The following is a 27,422-nucleotide window of genomic DNA, read 5'->3' as shown; positions in this document are numbered from 1 at the left end:
ATGCAGTGACTCTCAACTTCAGCAAGTTTGTGTGTGAACTTCAACTCCCAGAATTAAGATGTCTACATGTCTTAAACTTGCTGAAGTTGAGAAACACTGAGATAAGTATGGGAAAGGTTTAGGAACTGTATAGTACATGTATGATTAGATACAACTTTTTATAAAGAAAATTTAGTGGGCAAACCCCAACATTTCATTTGCAGCCCTCAGATTTTTCCCATAATTGGGACTCCTGGGAAGGGGATTTTAAGTGACAAAATAGGTACCTTGTTCCTGTGAAACCACTTGTTTCACTTACTAAAGCCCTAAAAGTCCCCAAATCTTGGACCAACCACTTCTCCTAAATCATAAGATTAACATCCCATTTTTTATAGTCTCCAAGACAAATCAAGAAGTACCCTCTCACCTCCAGGCTAAGATTTTATCCATTCAGGTGAATCAGTGTGTGTGTGTGTAAAAAAAAAAAAGCCAAAATGGCAACCACAACTGTATAGTTGGAATTCTTTTTACATGGATATGTGAAATAGTTGTAACAAGGGCAGGGCCCTAATCAGTCATGGCCACCATATTGATTGATCCATGCTTTCAGTAGCAGGATGAAAGCAACTTGGATCAAGGAAACAAATAGAATGAATATTAGGTTTTCGGGTAAATGCCATTTACTAAGATTCACAAGATTGGCATAAATGAAGTATATATTTTTATGACAGATCTCAAATAATTAAGACTTTCAGAATCCTCCTTCTTACTAAGCTAGCTAATGAAGAACCCTTACTTTTCAACATGAAACTCTTGGCTGCTGTGGTACTCTTATCTTCAAGGACAAAGATAAGGACAAACAATAAGTTTGTTATTTGCTTCAGGAAACCAGCAGAAAGATTAGTTTTACTGGAAAAACTTCATTTCGTGCTAACTTCCCTGCTACTATTAATTTTCTCTTCAAGGAACGTTTCCTAAACTCCTGGGGAACCCCAAAGATTCCAGAAAACACTTCAGGTTCCTCAGGTAAAAGCTAAAATACAGGCATTACAGGCAGAAATTCTTTTGCAATAACATATCACCCATTTAAACACAAAAACTACAGAAGCACACATATGGTTTATTAATTTCTTTTTAATTCAAAGATTGCCCTAAATAAGGCAATGTCACCTATCAACTTTTGTAAACATACATCAGACTTGAAAACAAACACAATATATATTCTCTTTCAGAAGAAGCTGCGGAATAATTCTTCCATCACTCCTGAGTTTAGAGACCGTGATTCGTTCTTTAATGAAGCTGAATCATGTTAAAGCATTATAGCACATTTCCCCACTGCTTTAATGGGGAGGGAGAGATTGATGGCTTTTTATTCTTGAGCCATGCAATGTAAACCTTTTAATTAATAATGTATCCTTCAAATCATGAAAGCACTGACCTACAATTATAAAAACCAAGAATATTACATTCACAAAAGGGAATTTTGGGAAATCTATTGGGTCACCTGTAAATGGTTGAGACACCCAAAGCTTCTGTAAAAGGATTATAATTCAACATATTTCAATTCAAAAGAAGAGCTTCCGCAAGTTAGCCCATTCGTAAAATATTACAAATAAAACTATCCCAGGCTGACACAGAGGAATCCAGGTAGCAACTGGGAGGGCTCTGAAGAACCAGGAACCCAAAACCCAGAAGCAGCTCCTGGAGTAAAACACAGACCTGGGTGGATCACAACACCGCATTCTGTGAAAACTTTAAAGTGTAGGACCCAGTCACTTGTTTTAAAAATAACATGAGCTTGTTGCTTTGTAACGTATGCCTGTAAATGATTTTGCTTTGCCTTGCTTTGCGCTAATTCCTTGTTGATTATTCCAGATTAATGTCATGGTTATTGATTTATTTATTGAAAGGAGGTAGATTTTCCTGGAACGGATAGTTAACCAAGGCACACTTGATCCATGGCTAACTGTATTCTGCAAGAGGAAACAATGGTAAATTATTAAAACCTTCATAGCATTAATGTTTTATATTTAGACATCAAAATTTTATAAAGTACCAACCACTAAAGCACATTTTCACAGAGCTCCAATAAAAATGTCTACATGTGGAGGTTACCAGAGCTAGCAGTAGACAAGGGCTGATAACAATGGACCAGTGATGGGTTGCCCCAGGTTCGCACTGGTTCTAGTAAAACCAGCGGGAGGCTCCGCCTACTGACCCTGACATCATCAAAATGCTTCTGCGCATGCTGCAAACTGGTAGTAAAGGTAAGTAGAACCCACCCTGCAATGGACCATATGTGCCTCCCTTTCTTGATATCCCACTGAGATTACATTATAGAAATTTGAAAACACATTATTTTTTAAAAAAAATTAAAATCACATGAAGATGAGGACAAGTCCATCCAGGAATGTCACTGCTATACCCTTTACGGCTTTCAGGCTTTTTTTTTATAGTGGCCTTTGATTATAAAATATTATATAATATTGCCTTTCAACAGATCAATAGATAAAATACACATGTGCTTTTTTTACCTGACAACGGGATATCCCGTTTCACAAACATTGACCAAGGCGTACAACTGTCTCAGAGCATATTCATACTGAAAATGAACACAAACAAGAGAAATTACTTTTCATCACTCAATCTGCAGGTTTAAGAGATTTTCCTAGATTTTATTAATCCTATTCATTTTCAATGGATTTATCTGTTTTCTTAAGTTACTCAGTTTCTGAAAATTCTGAGCAACTCACAGCAAACCAATAGAACGGCAGTAAAACCAAAAGCAAAACTGTTACTATTTAGCTGAAGCCAATCTGATGTACCATCCCTTAAAGAAAGAGTAATACTCATCTTCAAATGCTCTTCTCAAGAACTATGTTGTTATAGCTCTTTAGAAGCATAATAAGGAATGGACGTCCAAATAATGGGATTCATTTTTTCTCTCACTGAAAAAACTTAGCAGGGGGTCTCTGCAGATGGCATTTCCTCATAAGTACATAAGTCATAACCCCTAACAAGCCTTCTTTCCCTGATCACTTCAGGTGGGCAGATGCAACCTAAGGACATGGTCCCACTGATATATCCCTGAGCCACGTGAAGCTTTCAAAGTGACAACTAGCACCTTCAATAGTAACCAGAAGCTAGATGGCAGCCAATACAGCTCCCTTACTGGTGTTTTGTAAAAACAAGTTCAAGTCCCTGCCCAGCACTCTCATGTCCATCACATGGTCCAATCATCCACCATCCAAACTGGAAACACCTCCCAGTCATCCAACTCCAGGTGCCAGGGCAATTGACTCTCTGAGAAAGGAATGTTATTTTGACTACATACTACATATCACCCATACTCTATGCAATCCCCCTCCTATTTTCCCACAGACGAATATGCGGCAGGCCTGAAGGCCCAAATGGAAAAGATGGCTTCCAGGTCTGACAGATTTTTTATTTGATTTGGTACACCTGTAACAAATGAGCCTTCTCCTGCTGGATCATCCAACACTTTTGAATGATCTTGAAGGCCAGCTCTTATAGACCAAATTACAACAGTTCAGAAGTGAAGTGACAAGGCCACCTTTTTACAGGCATAGTTGGATCCAGGGGAGGACCCAATTTTCTGCCATGACGTAGGCACACACCATACCAAACATTTTTTCCCCATAATGGATTATTTCAGTAACTTTTTCTTCTGTTGAACAAAGTTGTACTTCACAGCAAATAAAAAATGTATGGTAAGAAGTTTTATCAAACCAGGAATGAGGAATCTTGATTTTTCACACTTGAAGAAGCTATAACTTCCAGCAGCCCCAACCAACTTGGCCAACAGTCAAGGGTGCAAGAAACGGAGGCTCAGAAACACAATGCCCAACATATCTTAGAACAGGATATAAAATACACTGCTTTCGCAAGGCTGCTGCAATGCTATCTCATTCAAAATCAAAGTACCTTGACACAAGCCCTTGACAATTCCAGACAATTCTCTTAAGATTGCAAGATCTACTTCTTCTCAAGTGGAAAAAACAAAAATGCAAATATTCACAATCCCGGTCAACCAAATAACCAAACTGAACTTTTCCTTCTTATACAAATAGAACAGACCAGTTTTTCAATTTTACACAGTCCAAGTAAGACCAGTTCCAATCCCTGTTACCTACCCCAACATCTTGAGTTAACTTACCAAAGGATTGTGCCAGTTAAAGCAATGCTTTTTAAAGTGATCCATTGCTGACTCGTAACAGTCATAATTTCTGAGGTTCAGTCTAGATGATAAGATTTTACTTGCATGCTCTTTAGAACCCGTTATTAAAAACATGATATTTTGCATTGATTCCTGAATCAGCTGCCTGGCCTAAAAGAGAAAAAAAATACAAGAAAAATTGATATTTTTAGGATCTTAGAAATGTAACAAGAATTCCTCGAAAACACCAGAAGAATGAATGAATGCTGGAACAATTTTCATTTTCTTTCAGGATAAAGTAAAACAAGAACAGGCTTTTAGCAACCACCAGTGGGACTAGAAACTCAGCGACCGCTAAGTGAAACATCACAATTTTCTGATTTTACTTCAAAATTTCATTTCATAATTGCAAGGACTGGTTGCAAAGTTATTTTTTTCATCACTGTGTAACTGTGAAGAATTGCTGTACAAGACAGATATTAAATGAGAACTGTCCGTATTCACTTGCACATGAATGTTTTCCCTCCTACAATCTGCCTACAATCATCATAATAGCTTTTCAAGGTCAAATTTTAGGGAAATATCTGGTTCCATGCCATAACACTTAAATTCTTAGTATTATCTTCCTCCTCATTCAGACTGATGTTTCATGCATTTTTAAAAACTTTTTGGAATTTTCCAATTCTACAAACCTTGCAAAATAGAGGTTACAATTATGCAGATGGTTGCAAATATTTGGTCATAATTCCATACTTATGATGCAACAATATACAATCCAGTCACTCCTGGAAGAAGTAACTCATTCTTTGAGTAAAACCATTAAGTTAATGAAATTTAATATACTCAAAATATACTAAGTCTGGGGGGAGGGGAGGGGTAGGGAGGGTTAGGGAGGTTGGGAAGTCTGGGGGGGGAGGTGGGGGGGGGAAAAAGGGGTGAAAATGTAATTGTAAAACTTTTGCAATAAAAAAAAATATATACAAAGATTTAGGTCTCAACATTTTCAATGTTTTCCTTTAAACCGGATTAAATCTGAACCCAATATATTTTTAAAAAAGGATATTTCAAGTCTGCATCGGCAGCTGAAATAAAGTCTGCATTGTCAACTCAGCTGAAATAAACCAGACTATTTGCACTTTATCTATTTTTAGCTCACTGGTTGTTTACCGTCCCTATTCTTAAGAACATCCTTGCCAAACTCCATACATTAAAACATCCAAGTTTAATGCTTCTGGTCCCAGACTTTAAAGCTCTAAATAACAAAAAAGTATAATGATATCACACTAAAACAAGACCGTGTGGAGTTTAGCAACTTACTATAGAGGGAGGACTATGGCAAAACTGGCTAGTTGATCTTCCACTATCCCTGCTTAGTATGATGAACTTTAAATCAACAGTTCTCACTTGCCTAATTCAGAGTAGAGAGAGAGCATAGTTCTCCAAAATAGATGGTTCCTGCCTCAACTACTACTACTACTTTGAATTCTTGTAAACTCATGTTTGGGTCATCAGTGGTAGTATCTAGCCAACTTGTTTGCTGACAGCATATTTTTTATTGCTTTTGATTTTTTCTCGGGGTTTTTTCCAATGATTTTTTTTTTCTGCAGTGGCTGTGTTCCTGGACTCCCTCAAGTGTGTTAAGGGTCCTGTATTCTGGATGTATCCATAGCTACAGTTTTACATGGTGTCATATGTATTTTATTTTACACAGTTTTAATTGTTTTATAACCTTTAATTGTTTTATGTTACACCTTTTTGAGATAGGCGGGTTATACTAGTCAAATAAATATGGTACTGTATTATCAGCTGTTTTTTTCCTAGCACCACAATTTAAAGGCATTATTTCCCCCTCAAATAAGACAATGAAGCAGCATTTTCTAAATACTGAAATACATTTAATAGCATTTTTTTTAATCCCCTTGGGCAGCTAGTAGCATGAATTAAACATCATGTTAAATCATGATATAGTTTATTTAGTTAATGCATTGTGTGAATTTACCACACAGATTGAGATTTACTAATAAATTAGGATTAAGCATGGTTTAATATAAAGGTGGCAATTTTTTGCTAGGAGCTACATTTTACATATGTGGGGGGGGGGCAGAGTAGATAGAGTCAAGATGCAAAGTAAGTGTATCACAGCCCTAAGCAGGATATTCTTTTGCTTGTTTGAGGCAAGTCCCTTTCTGTAAAGCTTGCATTATAAACCACTGGTGAGAAAGCCATGTTGCTAAAAATTTTTTACCACTGTCAGTGAAAGGGTTTCCATTTCCAGAGGCATGGTATGAACCCCTGTGGCTTCAGCTTGCTCAGTCTTAGCTTAACCCAATATGTGAACGGGGCATTTCTGTTCTAACAGAGATGCTTTTCACAGAGACACAAGACAGTCCCTTTCCATATGTTACATTTCCTCCTCACTCTTACCTCCAGATGTGACTTCATCTCTTTTACAATTGCCTTTGCTTCATAGATGTCATTGGTGGCCATCAGTTTTCGCTTCATAATTGCAAGGGGCACATCAGGGCTAGGTGTGAGGTCATAGTGATCGACCGGCGGCAATGAAATGGGGATGCTGGAATTCCTTTTTGAGCCCTGGAACTGCATTACTTTCATATGAGAGATAGACTGCAAGTGGAAAAATAAAAAGACAACCACTTGAAAAAAACAACAACTTGGTCATAAGGATCACATTGTAAAACATGGTCCCTATTGTTAGGAAATGGTTATTTGTCTAACTTGTTGGTCAGGCAATATATAAACCAACAATGTATGTTTGCAGTCAGAAAGATATTATATTGCTTTAAGACTGTATTGCATCATCCTGAATCCTGATTGGCTAAACTCTGTAGCCAATGAACTTAAGGGAAGTCAGGATCATGGCTTGTGTGGATACTACACCATTTTACCTGCTTATTTGCTGTAACTCTCTACCTGATCTCTCTGCATGATCACTGTTTGATCATAGCTACATGTTGTTTTCTACTATTTATTGAATGTTTTGATATTAAACTTGTTCCTGTTTTGAAACTCAAGAACAACTGTTTTATTGTGTATGACTACAACTAGTAAGAAGACTTTGTACTTGAAATATCCCTGGATTGATCTTTTAACTCTTGTCTTATCTGTGTATGACTTAGATTGTTTTTGGACTTTGCTTTACTTTTTCTAAAAGTAAAAGACTACAACAACTCAGTGTGTTTGTATGTTGACTGTGATTGTTCAACCACTCGCTTTTCATGCGTTTACTGAAACGGTATTCTGCTCAATAACCTACAACATCGGTTATGAGCCAAGAATATCCTTAACACCTATTGGTCTACCTGGCACAGAAATGATAAGCAAAGGGAAAGTTGGATGCTGCTACAGATGGGTTTACTGAGAGTTGTAGTTCAGCAAAATTGTGAGCTTCCATTATTCCCTGTTCCCTATGCTAAACAACTCCCAGCATCATCTCAATCCTAGAACTGGGAAGGAGTCTGCCCCTTATGTGAACTTAATTTAGAAAACTTATGTTAGGGAAGACAGTTGCCCATTCTTTATCCTCCTAGAAGCCAGGGCCATGCCTACCGTGGTAAGCTAATCTATTGAAAGTTAGATCTTAATTAGAAACTATAAAACAAGGAAGGTAAAGGATTCTCCACCCCCCCTCCCTCTTTTTTTCTTTTTTCTTTCCATCTTTCAAACTCAAAGGCCTGGCAATTTAAAAGTTGCATTCCTTGTATGGAGCTGTAAATGCAACATCCATGGTCCCCCCCCCTTTTCTAATGTAGCTTTTAGAAAGAATTTTACAGAAGTGGATGTCTATGGGGAGTCTCAACCATCCAGGTCATGGTTGTCCCAAAAGTGCTTTTTCAAGGGACTTTCTTGGTTTTTTCCTTTGAAAATATTTCACTTCTCATTCAAGAAGCTTCTTCAGTTCTGGGTAGAAGGCTACTATCACAGAAACCTGTCTCGACATTTCCCTACTATTAATTACTCACAATGTTTCCATATTGCATCACATGACTAGTGTTGGTGTAGTTCCTTACTAACACAAACTGCCTGTGGAGGGTTTCTTTTTTCAAATCTTCCTGCAAAATGAAAAAGAAACAATGTGATTAAGACTTTTATGAACAAATATTCAAACACAGTTTCTCTCCAAAGTTTTGGTTCCCGGTTAGCATCTTTATAATATAATCTTTTTTAAAAATGCTGAAAAACATCCCAAGTGGCAATTTATGCAATAGACTTTTAAGCTCAAAAGAGCTTAAAACTCTATTGCATAAATGGAGCCTGAGTGGCGTAGGAGGCTAATGCCTCCTAAGGCAGCATTTAACATCCAGATGCCTGTAATTACTGCGAGTTCAATTCTCATCAGGCTCAAGGTCGACTCAGCCTTCCATCCTTTCTAAGGTGGGTAAATTGAGGACCCAGTTTGTGGGGGCAATAAGCTGACTTTATATAAATATACAAAAGTATGAAGACTATTGCTTAATGCATTATAAGCCGCCCTGAGTCTCCGGAGAAGGGCAGCAAATAAATCTTTTTTTTTTTTTTAAAAAAAAGGAATTTCCACAAAAGTCATCACAGATCATTTGTCTTACACTGAAAAAAATTATGAGGAACATGCAAGGACTGGTGATTAATATTCAGAGAAATGATAGAATATGCCTCATTTAGACATTTTTGCAATACACTTTACTAATGGTATTCAGAAGTGTTTTGAGGTTACTTCTCTCCCTCTCTCTCCTTCTCTCCCTCCCTCTCTCTTTCTGATTTCCAGAAACCAAAATAAAAGAGCTAAAAGCAATAATAGTGTACTCAATAACCAGTGCACATTTTTCAGAATTCTTGCCACAGGCCAACAATGGGTGCCTATATAATTAACATTATTTAGTGTGTAAATAGGTTAATCTCCCCAAAAAAAATTGTCCATGGATGAAAATCATAAGTATAACACTCACAAGGGAAAAAAATAGGTGTCGTTTTGAAATTGCTAACAAAATCGGAAGATGAACCAAACCATAGGGAGTACCAGAATATGACTTTACCTAAGGCAGCAAAATGTCTAGAGCTGGCCCTGGATGACCTTATTGGCCTTAGCTTCAGCCTCAAATAGGTGGGTGGCTGAGGACATGGACCAGACTGCTCTTATGTGGCTTCTCTCTATCACCTCTCCCAGAAACTCTGGGAAATGAAGCACCAGAAGGGAAAGACAAAGACTAATCAGACTAAACATGAGTAACAGCCCATATTCAGGCATACATCATGGCAATAAGTGTGGCAAAACACCATTATTTCTCCAGATTTGTTACGTCTGCACGACCCATTTAGTGAGGAAAGTCAGAATCCAGGAGTCCCCTACAGGGTCACAGAGCCTTTCTTGCTATTTGGTGGATAAAGTAATTTGGATTCACTCAAGAGTTGGACTCTGACTAGTCAGGTCCAATGAACTGCCTGGGATACAGTCTTGTGATGCTAGGTGGACTGAATTTGACTCGTGATTCCTTATTAAATGGACAGGATCATTTAATTGTGAATTTGGCCACCTGTTTCTTAAATCCAAGCTCCTCCTATATCATTAAGGTTGCACCATCCTTATTTTTTGCAACATAGGTCACTAACCAGTGCAACCATCATGCCATCTTGGTGCTATACAATCTAGATCCAACTGATTCAGGATATAAGTAATCCACTTCTTCCAGGGCTCTCTGCAGCTGTAACCCAACCATCTTCTCAACAAGAAGACCAAACAAAAATTGTCTAGGATAGTTATCTGGATAAATGGCCTTTTGAAGACTGATGTCTCTTTCAAGGCTAACAGAATAAGCCTCTCCCTCCCTCAAGAAGGCTGACACCACTGCACAGACTCAACCTCATGTCAGGTGACTGGCCTAACAGCCCAAAGGATCCTGTCCACTTCCACAGGAAACGTTTCTGAGAATCCAATTATTCCCAGATAATCGACCATGCCTTTATCATCTTAATGGGACCAACCTAGTCAAGGTCCATCTGTGAGTGATCCCCCAGATGCCAATACTTTTCACAAGGGCATCCCAATTGATTCTCTCCAGATAGGAATAAATCATTTGGAATGGGGCCACTAGCTGGCTATTTGCAGATGCAATAAAAGCAAAGGAATATCTCTGTTTCATCTTGCCACAATGTAATCCCCAATATGGGTCCTTGCACAAGCAAATACCAGATCTTGGCAACTTACCACATCAGAATCTTCCATCCATTTTACACTGTACAAATCCCCCAGGTATGTTTGTCTCTTTTCATCGTAGTAACACGCATAGGAAGATTCATCAGGGTTAGATGCTGTTGTGGCATAAACTGTGAAGAAAATGGATACGGCCTATTGACTTGCTCAGGACAGAAGTCAGTTATACTTGTACAACCTGACCAATGGTGCCATTTGAAGCACTTGGATTTTTAGGTAATTTGCTCCAATAACAATGAATAATCTTTAAAAAAATCTTTTCACCTTAAATCAAATAAACTAAAAGGACAGACTGAACAAGGTAATCAATCAGTAATGAAACTTCTAAGATATGTTAGCAATTTCAGCCTGGCACAGGATAAATGGTTCCAGCTTGAATGGTATCTGAGATTTTAATTTGCATTTTCAATTTTAATTAGAGCTTTCAATTGAACATACTGTAAATTGTATTTATATATATTTAGAATCTACAAAAGGGACTAGGTCAGTGCTGGCGAGCCTTTTCAGCACCGAGTGCCGAAACAGGAGCACCGGAAACTGAAAGAGCAGTTCCCCGGCGCGCATGTGTGCACCAGGAAGCTGAGCTTGTTTCCGGCGTGCACATGCGTGCCAATCACCTGGTCTTCTGCTTTGTGGGTGCATGTATGTGTGAAGACCAGTTGGCTGGCACACAACCCAGAAAAGCAACGGGCGACAGCTGGTGTGCCCGGAGAGATGGCTCTGCATGCCACTCCTGACACACGTACCGTAAGTTCACCATCACAGGACTAGGTGGTCTAACGTCCTAAATGCCAATGAATGTGCTGGCATTAATTTGAGGAGAACTTTGACTAAATACATCTTTACATTTTAAATCTTTGAAGAATGTACCAATAATAACCTATTTTGGTCTTCATTCTGGCAGTTTAAAGTTTTTAATCTAGACATGGAAGAAGTCTGAAGAATAAAGTCTCTTTTCATACATATAAATAATGCAAATAGTTCTTTCAGACCACAAACAATTTGTGTTTGCTTGCACATTCTTAATGGTTCTTCAACAATTTCAAAGTCACTGAGTCTGAACACTTGAAAAGAACTACATATATTGTTTATCAACCACAGTTGAGATTGACAACTCAGTGGTTAAGCAAAGTGGTCACTAAGTGAAACCACAATTGTGTTTATGATCTTGTTTCATCTTTTGTTGGCTTTATTGGCCTGCAAAGAGGGTAAATGTGAGGATTGGTTACAAAGTTACTTTTTCACAAGATTTTTTTAGTTCTATTCACAAAATACTATTAGATGCCCCCCAAAATGTAAAGTTTTAAGTGCTAGAAGAAAACCCACAGATTGAAATAAATAAATACAAAATAAGTAAAACATCAGCCAGTGGCAAGTTAGTCAAGGTTCTCTATTATTAAACCATAATTAAATAGTAGTTCAATTATACTGTCAACACATATCCTATCTGCTGAAATGAACTACAATGAAAACTTGGATTAATAATCATTTTACTGGATATAGCCAACCAAATCTTCACTCTTTAAGAACAGTCAAGTTCATTGTTTTTAGTCTGTCGAGATAAATGTCATTTCATGTCTCAACTACTGTAAAGTGCTGTACATGGATATGCCCTTGAAGACCATTCAGAAGCTTCAATTAATCCAAAATGTTCACGCCCCTCTGCTCCATGGTTGTATTAATTGACAGAGTGCATCTATGTGCAATTCAAGGTGGTGCTATCATCTATAAAGTCTACATGGCATAGGGCCTGGATATCTGTGGGGCTGCCCATCTCCCATGGTTTCTGCCTATCCAGTACAATCCAGCCTAGTGGACATGGCCCCTCAATTAAAGAGTGTCATCTTTTGGGACCCAGGAAGCATATGCCTTCTCTGAAGTGGTATCTCCTCTTTGGAACAAGGTCCCTCCTGAGATCCATATAGCATTCCAGAAGGACTTCAACATCTGGTTGATCTCCCAGACTTTGGGGTAAGGTGGATGAGACTTCCCTCTTTGTGATTTTTTAAATGTTTCCTTTGTTGTTGGATTGCCTTCTTGTCATTATTCTGTACTTATTTTTGTATTCTGTGGTTTTAATGCTATTGATTTTTGTGAGCCTCCCAAAGTCAACTGCAGTGAGGTGGCATCATCAAATAAATGGGCACAAATTATATGAGAGTGTCAATTATGTGACTTTGCAAATTACTATAATTTCATAAATTAATGTCTATGATATAAATTTGGATTTATAAGGATTGAGAATTTTTCCTTCAAATGTTCCTTTAAGCTGAGTTTTCACTAGTGTTACTTACTGGTTTCCAGATCAAAATACTGACTAATCACTTACCATTAATATCATTAGGTAAATTTTCCATCATTGATCCAGACTCACATGCTTCAATGTAAAAAACCATCTGTAATTTACAGAAGACTCTATTAGAAATATTTTAGCAGTGGTTGGTTCATTATATTCATGTTTTCTCTCTAGTATATTGCCTTTTAAACCAGCCCTCTCTGATCTAGAATCCTCAAGATACATTGAGATTATAATTCTTAGTCAACACTCCCAGTGATTGCGAAACCTGGCTAGGGACTGTGGGAATTATAGTTCTCACATAGGTTGGCAAAGACAAATTTTGTAAAAAGTTGATAGAAAGGCAGTTGAAACTCTTTCCAATATATTTACATGAAAACACTGTACATTTAAACACAATTATTTTTAAAACCTATTTCAAATTTGATGATTTATTATTCAAGTTTCTAGGACACTGCAAAGGGAATATAAATTGGACACATCAACAAAGTCCTACTTAGGGGGTCTCTGGATTAATAGAATTGAAGAAAAAAGGTTCTATTTTATCCTTTTCTCTGGAAATGAGCATTCACATCAAGCAGAGAATAATATAAGCACCTGCGTTTCAATTCAGACGTTCAAAACAGATGACAGCTTAGCTATGTAGAGCTGTATTTTTCTTTGTACTTTTTTTTTAAAAAAAGTGAATGTAGTGGTAAAATATTCATAGCTCAGGGTTGACCTATGGGGTCCTTCATGCTCTCTGAGCTTGGTGGTTTTCTTACAGATGTTTTATAGGTAACATCATCAGTGCTAAAAAGGAGTGAAGTTTGCTGTTATTTTATTTACATCTTATATCCCAAATTAACTCGTACTTGTCATTAATCATACCAGAGCTATAGCAGCAAGAGTACTGACAAAAAGAAGCCTTCATATAACTGAGCCCAGATTTAACATCAATTTCCCCATGCATTTTCCTCATAATCTTGTGAACAAGGCCACATTCCAAGTAGTTTATTAGTGTAAAATTTATTGTATCACAGCATAGAACTGAATACTGTATGATTCCCAGGCACTTCAAAACCAAGATTTATAACAAGGCTTGTAGGTTTGCTGCTATAGTATAATTCCTCATACTTGGAAACACAAACTTCTAACTTTCTATAATGTCATCCATTCCATTAAACTCATGTAAAAATTACAAATAAAACTATAAAGAAATCTACACTATTTTTACACCTTGAACATAAGAATTTTACCTTTTGATATTTTTTATGATGGTACATATACCTAATTGTCTTGTTCAGGTGTTGCACCTTGAGCTGGAAAACAAATTGTTCACAATTAGCTCTCGGGCAAATGAAATTAGAAACATTCCTCTCCCAAAATTATATGAAACCTTTACAATTTGAGATATATGCTAGCATAATTATACATGAATATGAGATTAAAGAGAAGGCTGATTTTTGAGTTTAGTCCCTGTTTCGGTAAAATCAAGTTGTTGGAAGTAAAAAAAATCTCATAATTTATCTAACTTCAATATATCCTCATGTTAGAGAAAGAAGATATAAATTCAGAAATTAAAGCAATGATTATTTACATTCTATTTTTATAGTCAATCTAATATATATATATACTAGTTGGAAAATTTATTACAATTCTCAACCAATATGCATGCATTTTTTCATACTATTATTCATACGTACACATGGACCTCCCCCCACCATTCAGAAACAATTTTTTCAAGGATCCCATGTCAAATTCAGGAACTGATATTCTGGTTTCCTTTTCATAAAGCACCAAAGAAATAAACACCCAGGAGCTTTCTCTCCCCTCTCCCTTTCTCTCCTTTTTGATTTCCTTGCAGACACATAAAACAGGCATTTTGTGTGGAAAAACATACATCATCATCTGGAAAAGCCAGAATTCCAGGGCCGCCATGATCCGTGAAGTAAACAAATACGTGATCCTTGGGGCCGCTGTAAAATAAAAAAGAACTCATCACTTATTTATGTTCAGTCTGTAAAATTACATTAGCTATGAAGTCATCTTTTGGGAACCTAATCCGTTCTTTTTCCCATTACCTTTGTAATACTTTTCCTGATCCTTTATTCTTTACTGCTTCAGCATCACCCCTCAGCACAGCAAGGAAGGTCTCCGGTGTTACATCCTACAGATTGGTACAAATTGAAAACCAAAATGAGCTCTGCGTTCTGTATCTGTAGCAAGCAACCCATAACCAGCATATCTATTAATGTATTTAAATCCTGCCTTTATTGTTATATGTAATATAATTATATTATATATAATTATATATATTATATTATAATATAATATGTAATATAATATCGCCTTCATTATACGCAAGCAACAGCAATGTTTCTCAAGCAGAGGGGTAAGTACAGTATAGGATACATGCAAACTGACTGGTCTGAGATTAACAAAACTAGGTATGGAGTCTAGAATTAAAATGGCCTCCAGCAGCGTAAAAGCCAAACTGAAATAGCATTTTCTATAGTTTGCACTCTTGTTATTTGGATATACAGTATTTTTTAATTTGGGTTTAATTACTGCTTTTATAGTAACAAGCACTGTTTCATCACGAATTAGCTCTTCTGTTCCAATATCATCATGCAAGGAAATCAGACACTTACATCGTTTGTGTAGTCCTTTAATACTCCTTTGTATACATCTGTGCCATTTGGTCGATTAATAATAGTGCCTTTGGTTGGATTTCTGGAAATGGAAAAAGAGTGTGAAAATTACAGACATACATAAAATATGTCTCCAGAGATTTCACAACATGAGCATCAACTGCTATAGAAAGGAGAACCTTCTATAAAGCAGGTCTAATGCTAAATAAGAATTCTAATCATTAGGGGGAAATCTAATTTTTCCTTCAGGGAAGCCAATTTCCCCATCCTGATCCATTAAACTTTCTCCCTTTGATTTCCTTTTTCTTCCAATTTCATTATGATGATATTAGTCTACAGCTAACAAAGAAAGAAAGAAAGAAAGAAAGAAAGAAAGAAAGAAAGAAAGAAAGAAAGAAGGAAGGAAGGAAGGAAGGAAGGAAGGAAGGAAGGAAGGAAGGAAAGAAAGAAAGAAAGAAAGAAAGAAAGAAAGAAAGAATATATACACACAGCTTTTCCAAACTTTTAGATATACATATCTTTTATGCTGAGATAATAAAACACCCAAAATTTTTGGAATTCTTAACATTACTTCATTATCTTACCACTTACTCAATCCCTATGAAAAACATTATCCTTTCCTTATCTATAGATCATGGATTGGCCCCAGTTTTAGGTAGTATCATGGAGTAGATACAAGGGGTTCTTTTTTTAAAAAAATAAGCAGGATCTTAAGTAAAAGAGCTGGAATTATGCAATTTGTCTTTGTTTTATTCAGTTTATGGGCTGTGGAAGCTGCTTTAGAATGGAAGTGATATCCTGGCCATGCGGCCTGTTGCCAAGCATTGCTGTAAAGAAATGGAATATTAGATGCTAAATAACACATAAAATAGTATATGGCAGCTTGGACCAGCTGCAAAATGCTTTACATAGTTATTTTACTTCTTTTGTTGCTGGATAGCTTTATATGTCCCATGCAGCCTGTGAGTGTCAATTCAAATATGATACTCAAGTGTATCTGTACCTATAAATTGCCCTAATCTGCCTTTGAAACAAAAATGGCCAATCTTAAGCCATAGTTTTGTGATTCCCAAGATGAGCTATGAGCTAGCTTGTGATTACATTCTAAGAATATATATATATATTTATATTTTCTGTCCCCTTTATGTCTTCTTTCAAATTTACAGATACTACCCCTCTTATAACCACTTAGTTCTTGAGTGATGTGGTCATTAAGTGAGATGCCAACTGACTGTTTTGCTCAATGACTACATTCCCCTCTCTCTGTTGCAGTGACTGCACAGGGTTATTAAGTGAACTGCTAGGGAGAGGGCTTGAGCCTCCTAGGCTGGTGGGAGAAGGAGAGGGCCTGAGCGTCCCCACATACCCGGGAGTCCCAGGCCATCTCCCTTTTCCACCAGAGAAAATGACTGCAAACACCATCATTCTGGAAGACCCTGAACACTGGCATTCACTAGTTTCTGCCTCTCCAGAGAAAAAACACTAGTAAATGCCAATATTCTGAGTCTTCCAGGACGTTGACATTCACTAGCAATTTTGCCAGATTTGAGGTCCATTCTTCCAGCATGGTGGAAGATTTCCCTTCTCCGCAGAGGGCAAATTCCTTGGTGCACTGGGGAAACAGATCTCAAATCCATTATCCCTTCCACTTGCAACATTCCCTGATGGCTTCCCCACTGACTTTTTGGGGAAACTGGCAGAGACAATTGCAAATGGCAATCACTTGATTGCAGGACACTAGTCGTGAATGAGAACAGGTTGTCAAGCACTCGAAATGCACTTATGGGACTAGGGGACCCGGTGCAAGACTTAATGATGACTGAAAGTGCTTTAGGGCTGTAAAGTATCCATAGTGAGTCTGTCATGACCGCAAACAGTCATTAAATGACTGGTTGTAAGTCGAGAACTATCTGTATCGATCATTCCAGTGGAATGCAATCTGTGTTATTGTTTCCTGAGAAAAAATAGAACGTTAAGGCAAGCCCAAATAAGTTGATTGTGGATGTGCCTGAAAGCATTACATGAAACTCATTCAAACAGTAAGCAAAGGTGAAGTTGTGAAATTGAGACTTTATAAGAAAAAAAAACTTGTGACTTTATTATAACATTGTTGTGGTTAATGGTTAAGTAATAAATGTTTATTACTTACTCATCATTATAAGCAATGTCATCATACATCATTACAACGATTTGTTCATCTGGTATACCATTCCGATGCACAATTTGGTAAGCATGGCATGCATCAGCCTGAAAGATGTAAGATAGTTTTCTTTACCAACTGTTTTTCAACAAAGACGGTATGACATTACATGGATTTTGCTTAAGTTAATACCTTGTTTCTCACAATATAGTGTTGGAACATGATTGTCAACATAATGATTACTCACTGTACAGTAACCAAAATGGGGTTATTGCAAAATTAGAGGTGTATTTGGAGAAACCCCTAAATACAGAGAAGATGAAACATGCTGTAGGAGAAATGCCAAGGAGACTAGAATGTCCTCACCTGACAAAACACATCCCAAGTAGAAGTAGCAGCATCACCTAAAAGTGAAACCTTAGAAAGCAGAGGAGGAATAGAAAAGATGGAATGAATGTGGATCTGGGCAGATTCCAGAGAAAAGATGATGGGTGGCTCATGGCAAGTCCATCTATGAGAAGAAGAGAGGGAAGAAGGAAGGAAGGATCACTGTTGCATGATACGGATGGAAAACTGATGAGAAATGCAAGAATCCATAGCGGAAAAATATTGGGCACAGTGCTGGGGTGAAAAAGTCTGGCAATGAGTTAATGGAGAAAATAGCAGACTGGGTGACACACTGGGGAGAGAGAAAGATAGCACCATCTAAAGGAAATAACTAAGGAAACAGGTAGGAAAACAAGTGAGTGGCATCAGCAAGTGTACACAGACAACACAAAATAGGGAGGAAAATGGTATTCACATCATTTTGGAAGAGGTCACTCATCCCAACAGTTACTTTGTTGGTGCTCAGCACACCTTTTCCAGAATTCCAGAAGCAAATATAGCCTCTATCATAGATTCTCCGAGTTGAATTAATGTTAAACTCAGAACCAAATATAAGTTATGCCTAATTCCAGTAGCATTGTCTGTGCTCCTGTATATTACACTTTAAGCTGCAGGTTCTAACACAGTATTGCAAGGAAGTCTAGCTAGAACTCAATGATCAGAAACCCAAAATGATGGCATTTGCTAAAAGGCTCACAAACCACTCCTGCACAATAGATGGCCAGAAGATTGAGCATGTCTCTTTTTTCAAGTATCTAGGAGTAGTTCTTTATTCTGCCAACAATGGAAAAACCCAGAAGGACTGCATTGCTTAAAATGCACAGAGGAGCTCATCTGCCATCTAAAACTCCTCAAAATAAGAGGTGCTTACTATAAACCTGCAAAAGCCAATAGCAAATCTTTATGGTATTCAGCTGGGCCCCTTCCCTGATTTTGTGTCAGTAGAACATGTTCAATCCAAATTTCTAAGATAGGCCCTTCAAGTCCCAAAATGAGTCTCTAATGCTACCCTGGGACTAGGGACACTATAGTGGAGACTATAGTGTGGGTGACTATACTCAACTATTGGTTCAACTATCATTTTCACACCACTTGCCTTGCTCACTATCTATGAAGGATGATTTTCAATCCACATGAGAAAAGACAATGACAATTAAAATCTCATCCTTGGGCTTTGCTCCATATCCTCTACTCAGCATGGGATATGGTGAGGACAATGAGTGTAGCAAACACATATTTGGATCTAATCAGGTCTCCACCTTTACTGCTGGTGAATCCAACAGGTACTCTGCCTTCCCTATTGGATACATAACTAATCTTGAAGTACCTAACCACCAGAGGTTTACTCTGGCGAGATATCATGTCCTCTCCTCAGCTGGCCTTGAAGGCTGATACAGGAAAATTCTCTACCAACATACACAATATCTTTGTGACTCTGAACACACAGAAATAACAGAACATATATTTCTCTAGTGCCTGTACTACAGAGACATTTGCACTAGCTTCATCTCACCATTACTGTACAATAGTGTACACCCAGGGTGCATAGGAGAAGTTTACATCTCCCTGTTGTTTGTGGATACCGACCCTGATACAACATATATTGCCCTGTTGTATGCATCAGTGCTTAAAATTCATCAGATGATCTGGGTCATAAACTAGTCTCAATGAGCACTACTTCCTCATCCTAAAGTGCTTTGTACTGTGATAATTTAGTCTACCACTAACTTTTATGCCCCCTACATCCATCTAATGCTTCTACCTCCCCTTTTAGAGTCTTTTTAGACTTTTGCTTTATATATACTTCTCTTTTATATCCCTTAGCTTTTTATAATTACTATTGTTTAGACTCTGAGGTATTTTCTATGCTTTTTAATTGATTGTACGTCACCCTCCTTATGATGATCTTTGATCATAATAAAGATTTGATGATGTGGTAAACTGCAGGTGTAATTCTGGAATTTTCCAATTGCAACAGCTTATAATGTTTGCATATCTAGCAACACAGTTTTGAAGAGGCCAAAATTGAGACCATATTTAAAGCATTCACACTTCACTAAATTTCTGTGGTTTGCTGTGTGGGTCACTGCTTGGGAAGGAGAAGCCAACACCTGCAAAATTATGAGTCATTCTCCAAATAAACTCTATATGCTCACAACAATACTTTTTCATTCTAGCCACTCTATTGTAGTAAATCTAACTTATTCCAAATAAAGAGCAGGAAAAATGGTGAGATTTTATAATTTATTTTGTAAATGCTTCTATACGGTTTGAAAAATCCTGGAAAAATTCCTTTAAACTAGAAATTAAACCTATAGCTAAGTCAAAGGAACAATTGTTCCAGTTCCTAGTTGGAGGCTGTTCAATATCTGAAGTCCTCTAATTTCCTTGTTTAGAAAGAAACGGATATTACTCAACATTTAACTTTCACAGGACACTGTAATGAATGACTTTCAAAAGTGCTTAAAAATTCAATAATAGAAAAGATTTATTGCAAAAAACAAAAACAAAACTCACACTGCACTATAGTGGATATCAGTATTTTCCTTAATATTTGTTTTCTCATAAACACGTAGAATGAACAACATTTCTTACTCCAACAATTCTGAAAATGTATATGTACATATGTTCCAATAGTGGGATAACTTTGTCACACAAAATGCATAGGTCAATGTTATGTTAGCCTTTCCATTTTCTTCTCTATTGCAAGCATAGTGGAATAAAGATCTACAGAGATATTTTAGCCAGGTTACATACTGAAAAGTCAGAGAATAAATGGAGATTAATAATAAAAAGTAAGTAGGGAATAAAAGAAACATCTGAAGACACAGTAATTTTTAGGCATTGTTTCTCAACCTTGGCAAATTTAATATGTGTGAACTTCAAGTTTCAGTATTCTCTCAGAATTCTCATGCCAGCTGGAGAAATCTGGGAGTTGAAGTCCAAATAATTTAATTGTCAAGGTTGAGAAATATTGGTTTCTAGGTCATGAAAAGGGATAGAATCTATTTTGTTTCCTTCAGTGAAAAGTTCAGACTGACTCTTCTTTAAGAGGGCTGCACATTTCTGCAACGTCTGGTTATTCTGACCAATTGCAGTTTAGTACAGTTTCCATCTTCTGTCAACAAGTTTCTAGTTGCAACAAGGACAAACAAGTTTGGGGCAAAAGAGAGGAAGGTTTCACAATAAAAATCACTGTTGCTTTTACTTAGTGTTTTTTTTAAAAAAGGTAAACATGTCCTTCTGCAGAATCTGACAGCTGCTGTTTCTACATCTTCTGTTGCAACTTCTCTTCATGTGACTATCTATGAAATTTTCCTTACCTCAAGCTTCCTCCTCCATACATACCTTATTCTGTCTGTTTCTCTTTGACCTGGTTTGTACTTAATGTTTACAAAACTGAACTGGAACTGCAAAACCTATTAGATTGCCTTATTTACAGCAGTTCTTGCTTGGTGACTATATTAGTTAATGACCATGCACAAATACAAAGATCATAAACTGTAATTAAAAAATCATTTCAGAACTATGTAGCATTTACAAAATTTCCTGACAGTGAAACTGATTAAAGTTTGGTCAGTTTCAGGCAGCAGGGTTCTAATCAACTTATTAAGATCAGGACGCTGAGCCTGTTAACTTGCATTAGCACTTTTTAGGGAAGCTCTGGGAGGGGTGGGGAGCAGCTCAGGAAGAGACAACTTGTTTAAATAATCTCTCCACCCTGAAAGGGGGAAAAAAGGGAAGAAAATCAGGTTGGACATTGTGCCAGAGAAGTTTATCTGAATGAGATGGTAGTGATCTTTGCAGCATCTCTCTCTTATTCACGTATTCACTTAGTGACAATAGCACTTAATGACCAAGTCAATGGAACAGAATGCAGCCACTAAATGAGGAGAAAGCATAGTCTGTTCTGTCTGTGCACTATAGCAAAGAACGCCAAACCTCATTTGCTAAAAATGTTAAGATTTGGTGCCAAGTTGGTGACTTCTGGATGGGCTGGTGACTTCTGGATGGGAAGTCTAAATAAATCTGTATCATACCAAAACCTGTGCTAGAAGCAGAATGGTAGTAATATTTTGACTCTACTTATGCAATGTGTATCCTGCCTTCCTACTCAAGAGGACAGTTACTTAAGACAATTAACAAGAACAATTTCCTCTGCCATATTACACCCATGCAGTTTCTTCAAGTTGTGAGAATAAATATTTGAAAGTGAAGTAGGGAAGATTGGTTACAGTGATGGCTCTCAGTTACTTTGATGGGCAGCTCAGGCTTAAACATTTTAGCTATGGGTTATTTCATTATTATTATACATCAGGTTAGTATTAATAAAAAAACCACATTGAGTAGGCTAAACTTCAACAAACAAGACATTCATTCTCAGTGCAGTCTACTGACATTTTTAGCTAGGTAAAGGGAGTCCTACAAAATTCTATTCAATTCAGCACAAAGTCTTCTGTTTACTCAGTATTGTTCAACTGGACTCAAAGCCTTCTCACCTGGTGCCTATAGTTATACCAGCCATTGGAACCAGCCACGATGACAACCCAATGCTTGCCTCCATCCTCAGGATCCTCCAGGGTCAGGGTACTAATTGCCAGCACACAGCTCAGAAGTACAGCTACCTTCAAGGCCATTTCTTCTTTTTTATTCAAGACCTACCAGAACTGAGAGACAAGATAGCAAACAACCTTTGAAACGAAGCCGTAGCAAAATGCCTGTAAAAAAGAATTTTACAAATTTTACAAAGTATGATTCACATACTCACAGTATGAGTGCGATAAGGGATAATACGACTTATTTTGAACTTGGTTAAACTAAGCATATGTGCCTGAAATTAACTGATAGATTGATTTGTTATTGTATTGCATTTATACTTGACTGCTTGGAGTTGGATCCATGGCTGATGCTTTAGCCACCATTACTATATTGGTATAGTATTCTCTACCATACTATGCCAAACTGACAACTTAATTTGGCCTCAATTTAGCTACAGCAAAAACTTTTTAAATTTGATCTATTTATTGTTACATAAATCCGCTGTTCACCACAGTCAAACTGTAGACTACTTCACATTTTTTTCTTTCTTTTGGTTTATACAAAACAATAAAAAGGCGAAAGGGCACTGCAAGTCATTAAAAATTGTTTAGCAAGTTGCACAAATCACCCAATGATCCAGCTAGTATTAAATATATAGAGATTGTTCTAGTGCTTCTCTACCTTTTAATAATTAAAGTGGGAAAAAGCAGATGCATCCTAGAACATGAAACATCAGGACGAGGAGATCTAAATATAGTCAGGAGCAGGGAAATCTTTTTGCTTCAATAATTTTGGCTATAGAAAGCATGGTGCTGACATCATCCAAGGAAGCAAAACTAAAATCTCCTAATTATTAGCATTTCTTTCTTTCTTTTTTTTAGTAAATTAGGCACACTTAATTTAATGGAGGCTTAATAGAAGGTATTTGTGCCTGTTTAAGTAGAATTATATGCCACTATTATTTGGTGATTTGGCACAATATCAGTAGAATAAGTTTTGGAGGCTCTAGAGCAGGGATATCAAATTCACCACGGGCCAGATGCCTCACATGTTGGCCACGCCCAGTCCCATTTTAGCAAAGGGGGGAAAAGTCACGATATGTCATGTGACGACACGAGTTTGATACCCCTTCTCTAGGGAGAACAAAAAAAGCTGGAGTGCAGATACTGCTACGTGTCTTGATCAGGGTTGTCAACTCCCAGCCCACGGGCCGGATGAGTCATGCGCTGGCCGCGCCCATGCCCGGTTTAGTGAAAGGGGAAAAAGTCCTAATATGTCATGTGACGCCGCCATGAAGAGGTGAGTTTGACACCCCTGGTCTAGATGGTGTAATTCTATCTGTTACTATGAAAGTCATCATATAAGAAGGGGCATGTTTTCTCCTCCAAAGCTTCTTGTGTTAATTCAGCCCTTTATCATCAACTTTGCAGCAATTTGCTTTTAAATTTCTCACTTTATGGGAAGCAGTTCTGGCATTGTTTTTGTTTTGTTTGGCATAGCTTACTGGGCTGACATTGACTTAAAATGAGTACATCAAGGAGTTGGCTTCTTTCAACACAGAATCACAAGGCATTATGGTGTTGACTCTCCTTATGCAGGAAAAGTTGGGAAATCATAGGAACTTTTCAATCACATGAAAATGCCAGTATATGCATTTGAACTCTCTGAGTACATAATCATACCCAGTGTGCTGTACTTTGAACTTAATTACATCTGGGGTTTTTTAAAAAATGAATCTGCAGGCTTTTGTGAGACTTCCTGATAAATAAAAACAGCATTACAGCCATCCTATTAAAATGATGGATTAAGGAACTATTTTATTAAACAGCCTCATCATTTTTAGATAAAGACAATCCAAGCTGGCTAGCAATGATTTATTAACATTTCTAAGAGAAGGAAAGGGCTTGATTTTAATATCCTTGTGTTGAATATCCAACAATCTCTGAGAGCATCAGAGTTTTAGGTACATGCATTCAACCCACTTAGGATTCTGGCTAAGCCAGTTAAGTCACATATTAAAGGTGGACCCCAAACACACCCAATACAGTCCTGTTGTCATGCTTGGCAGGGAAAGATAAGCAATGGAGAACAAATTGTCACTTGGGAAAGTTTATCTACCACTCTTCATCCTTCTTCCAGACCATTAGTGCTCCTCATACCCTGACTTTATGCTGTATTGAAAATATTATCTCTTCAGTATGTTGAAATTCTTAACTGGTAAACTCAAGGTAGTTTTCCTTACATCACTATTACACCCATGGCTGAGTGATTACAAGTGGAGCCAGCTTAACCAAGTATCTCATAACCTACATATAGCTTTCAGGATTTTGTAAATGTTTCATGTTCTTGTCCTGATTCTACTATCAACAGCAGCACTTCATTAACTTGTGACACATTGCCTAAAATGCCAGGGTCCAAATCACATGTTTTACCATGGATCCATAGTTCTCCTAATTTGAAGCAAACTTAATAGGAAGAGACACCATTATATACCTCCCAATAATCAGAAAAATCTCACAAAAACAAAGTTTGTGCAAGTCAGCTGAGAGCAATGTAATCGGGTTACAATGGAAATTTATCTACTTCTACTTCAAAAAGTTACATTCATTTTCTTTCATTAACTAGTGGTAACAGTGACATTATCTAGACTTGATTAGAACAGAATATAATACCCAGCCACTGAATACTTCAAATGCAAAACACCAATTTATTTATGAAAATTTATATGGCCTCCCAACTCACTCTCAGCGACTCCTGTTGGCTTACAAAAATGTAAAAGCCAATACAAAAACAGTAATCCCAAAGATAGTCCAGTCCCATGAATCACTAAACTTATGTCAATATGTCTAAGTTTTAATGCCCCAATTTTACATTACTTCAAATACATACATATGTTCAGTTAGGCCCTTGTCACCTCTCAATTGGATTACAGTAATATGCTCTACATGGGGCTGCCCTTGAAGAACCTTGAAGTATCCAGAACCTTCACTTGGTGCAAAATGCAGCAGTGCAGGCAGTTATGTATATTTCTACTTTGCTTATCATGCTGTATTGGTTGTCAGTTTGCTTCCAGGTCCAATTCAAGGTGTTGGTTTTAACCTTTAAAGCTTTCCATAGCATGGGGCAAGGTTATCAGAGGGACCATCTCGCCCCAATTACATCTGCCCATCCTATCAGATCTGGCAGAAGATGCATGCTGCCGGTCCTACTTGTTAGGGAATAACGTTTGGTGGATTTGAGGAGGTACATCTTCTCTACAGTGGTGCCCCTCTTATGGAACTCCCCCCCCCCAAAGTGAGGTCAGCTCCATTCCTATTTACTTTCCGAAGGTGGATGAGAAGCGAAGCATCTTCAAAGAAAAACCAGAAAGTCCAGTTGCCTCTTGAAAAAGCACGTTTGGGACAACCATGATCACCGTGACCTGGATAACAGAATCTCCATAGACATTAATTTGGGGTCCTTCATCAGAGGCCTAGGAGAATTTTAAGGTTCTGTACCATATCTTAGCTGTTCTTATCATTACATTCTTCTGGACAGAGCGCTCTGATTTTGTTCCTGGGGTCTGTTGGAGCCACTCTCCCAGCTTAGGAGGCTCAGCTCCGAATGTTCCTACTGCCACTGGGACACTTTCTATACCCTCACATGAAAACACACACACACACACACACACACACACACACACAGTTTACTTAATGCCTGCTGCTGATAGGGGACACTTCTCATGTTGTTATGAAACTATGACTGATAAATTCATTTGCCTGTAGTATATACCTTGTTTTCCCCAAAATAAGACATCCCCTGATAATAAGCCCAATTGGATTTTTGAGCACATGGCAATAAGGCCAAGTGTTTATTTCAGGGTTCAGAAAAATATAAGACAGGGTCTTATTTTCGGGGAAACACGGTAAGTAAACTCTCTAGATATTAATTTTTTTCTCATTTTTTTTCCTTTATTAACCGCTGGTATGAGAAACAACCAAGTACGTATAACTTTCTTCCTATATAGCACTTGAAACCATGCACGAATTTTCACCAGTCATGTAACTGTCAAAGGGAACGCTTTGAAACTGGAGCAGTAAAATTATTATAGTAGTTAGACTGTACAAAATAAGTAACTCATTAACCCAACATCTGGGTTTCCACAAAACACTGAACACTAAAGTAGTTTATGAGTGGTTCACTGTGTCAACAATCTGCAGTTTGTGTGAACACAGCTACTCAGGGCTCTTAAAACTTAAGGCTGCCCTTAAGTGCTTTTAGAAAAGTGGTTTGTAAAACTTACTGTTCATAAAGAAATATTAATTTTTATTTGCTGAGAAGCCTTGTATTTCAGCCATGTTGACTCTCACAAAGGTTTTTAAGATAGTTTTAAAATGTTTGTAACATTTTCCCCTTCAGTTTCAATGCACTTTAAACAAATAGCCAAAAAAAGGGAATACTTAACTTGTTATGTTATTTTTTCTGATAATTGTATTTTTGTCATTCGATTTCACCAAAGGATTCTAAGACATGTGTAGGCAAGATACTAATCTTCTAATACTATAATTTAGGTAAGGGTCACAGATTCAGGCTTGATTCCTGGCAACTGTATGAAGCCATACATATCCACTATCTTGACCTGTTTTAAGTTTCACATTCCAATTTAAGAATTACTGTTCTAAAAGAAATGCACCCATCTGCTTCCTGCATCTTTAACCACAGGGGATCCAACTACACTGAGTTCTGAATACATAATTCAGTATTGCTCCACATTTTCGCAAGCTAACATTTTAAGTCTTGAGTATACTAACAGTTATAAATAAATACTGCTAAATACCCCCAATTCTAATAAGATTTCTTCCAGTAACTCCATTTACTGGATTTATCAAGAATATGGATTGAGAAACTGCAACCTGAAGAAATCCTTATACCCAGAGTAAAACAAGATAAATAACTCTGGTGAAATACTGAATTCCGGGAAATCAGATTTTCTTTAAAGTTCTGGAAAGGCAGAGACCATCCGCTTCATCGCTGCTTCATCCACAACCCAACACCGAGAAAGCCAGGTATACCCTTCCCTGACAAAA

The 27,422-nt window shown here is 37.4% G+C and overlaps 1 protein-coding gene across 3 annotated transcripts in view; it reads right to left on the bottom strand.

Annotated features, from left to right (window-relative positions):
• Positions 1–1,095: 1,095 nt before the first annotated feature.
• LGMN (legumain) overlaps positions 1,096–27,422 on the bottom strand; it is a 30,005-nt gene continuing 3,678 nt past the window's right edge. For all 3 annotated transcript variants that reach the window (XM_087872823.1, XM_087872830.1, XM_034418364.3), the window contains 13 exons: positions 22,317–22,484; positions 17,440–17,537; positions 15,291–15,372; positions 14,721–14,806; positions 14,540–14,615; positions 13,896–13,958; positions 12,691–12,757; positions 10,356–10,474; positions 8,137–8,226; positions 6,581–6,781; positions 4,157–4,327; positions 2,514–2,581; positions 1,096–1,952 (listed from right to left, as the gene is read on the bottom strand). In XM_087872823.1, the coding sequence (XP_087728949.1) occupies positions 1,916–1,952; positions 2,514–2,581; positions 4,157–4,327; positions 6,581–6,781; positions 8,137–8,226; positions 10,356–10,474; positions 12,691–12,757; positions 13,896–13,958; positions 14,540–14,615; positions 14,721–14,806; positions 15,291–15,372; positions 17,440–17,537; positions 22,317–22,454 (1,296 nt within the window). In that variant the 5' untranslated portion in view covers positions 22,455–22,484 and the 3' untranslated portion in view covers positions 1,096–1,915. The remainder of the gene's footprint in view (positions 1,953–2,513; positions 2,582–4,156; positions 4,328–6,580; positions 6,782–8,136; positions 8,227–10,355; positions 10,475–12,690; positions 12,758–13,895; positions 13,959–14,539; positions 14,616–14,720; positions 14,807–15,290; positions 15,373–17,439; positions 17,538–22,316; positions 22,485–27,422) is intronic.

Source organism: Pantherophis guttatus, chromosome 1 (assembly GCF_059756535.1).
Source record: "Pantherophis guttatus breed Tessera chromosome 1, ASM5975653v1, whole genome shotgun sequence".
Taxonomy (NCBI): Eukaryota; Metazoa; Chordata; class Lepidosauria; order Squamata; family Colubridae; genus Pantherophis; species Pantherophis guttatus.
The sequence above is the reverse complement of the archived record's forward strand: the minus strand, read 5'-3'. Positions and strand labels throughout refer to the sequence as shown.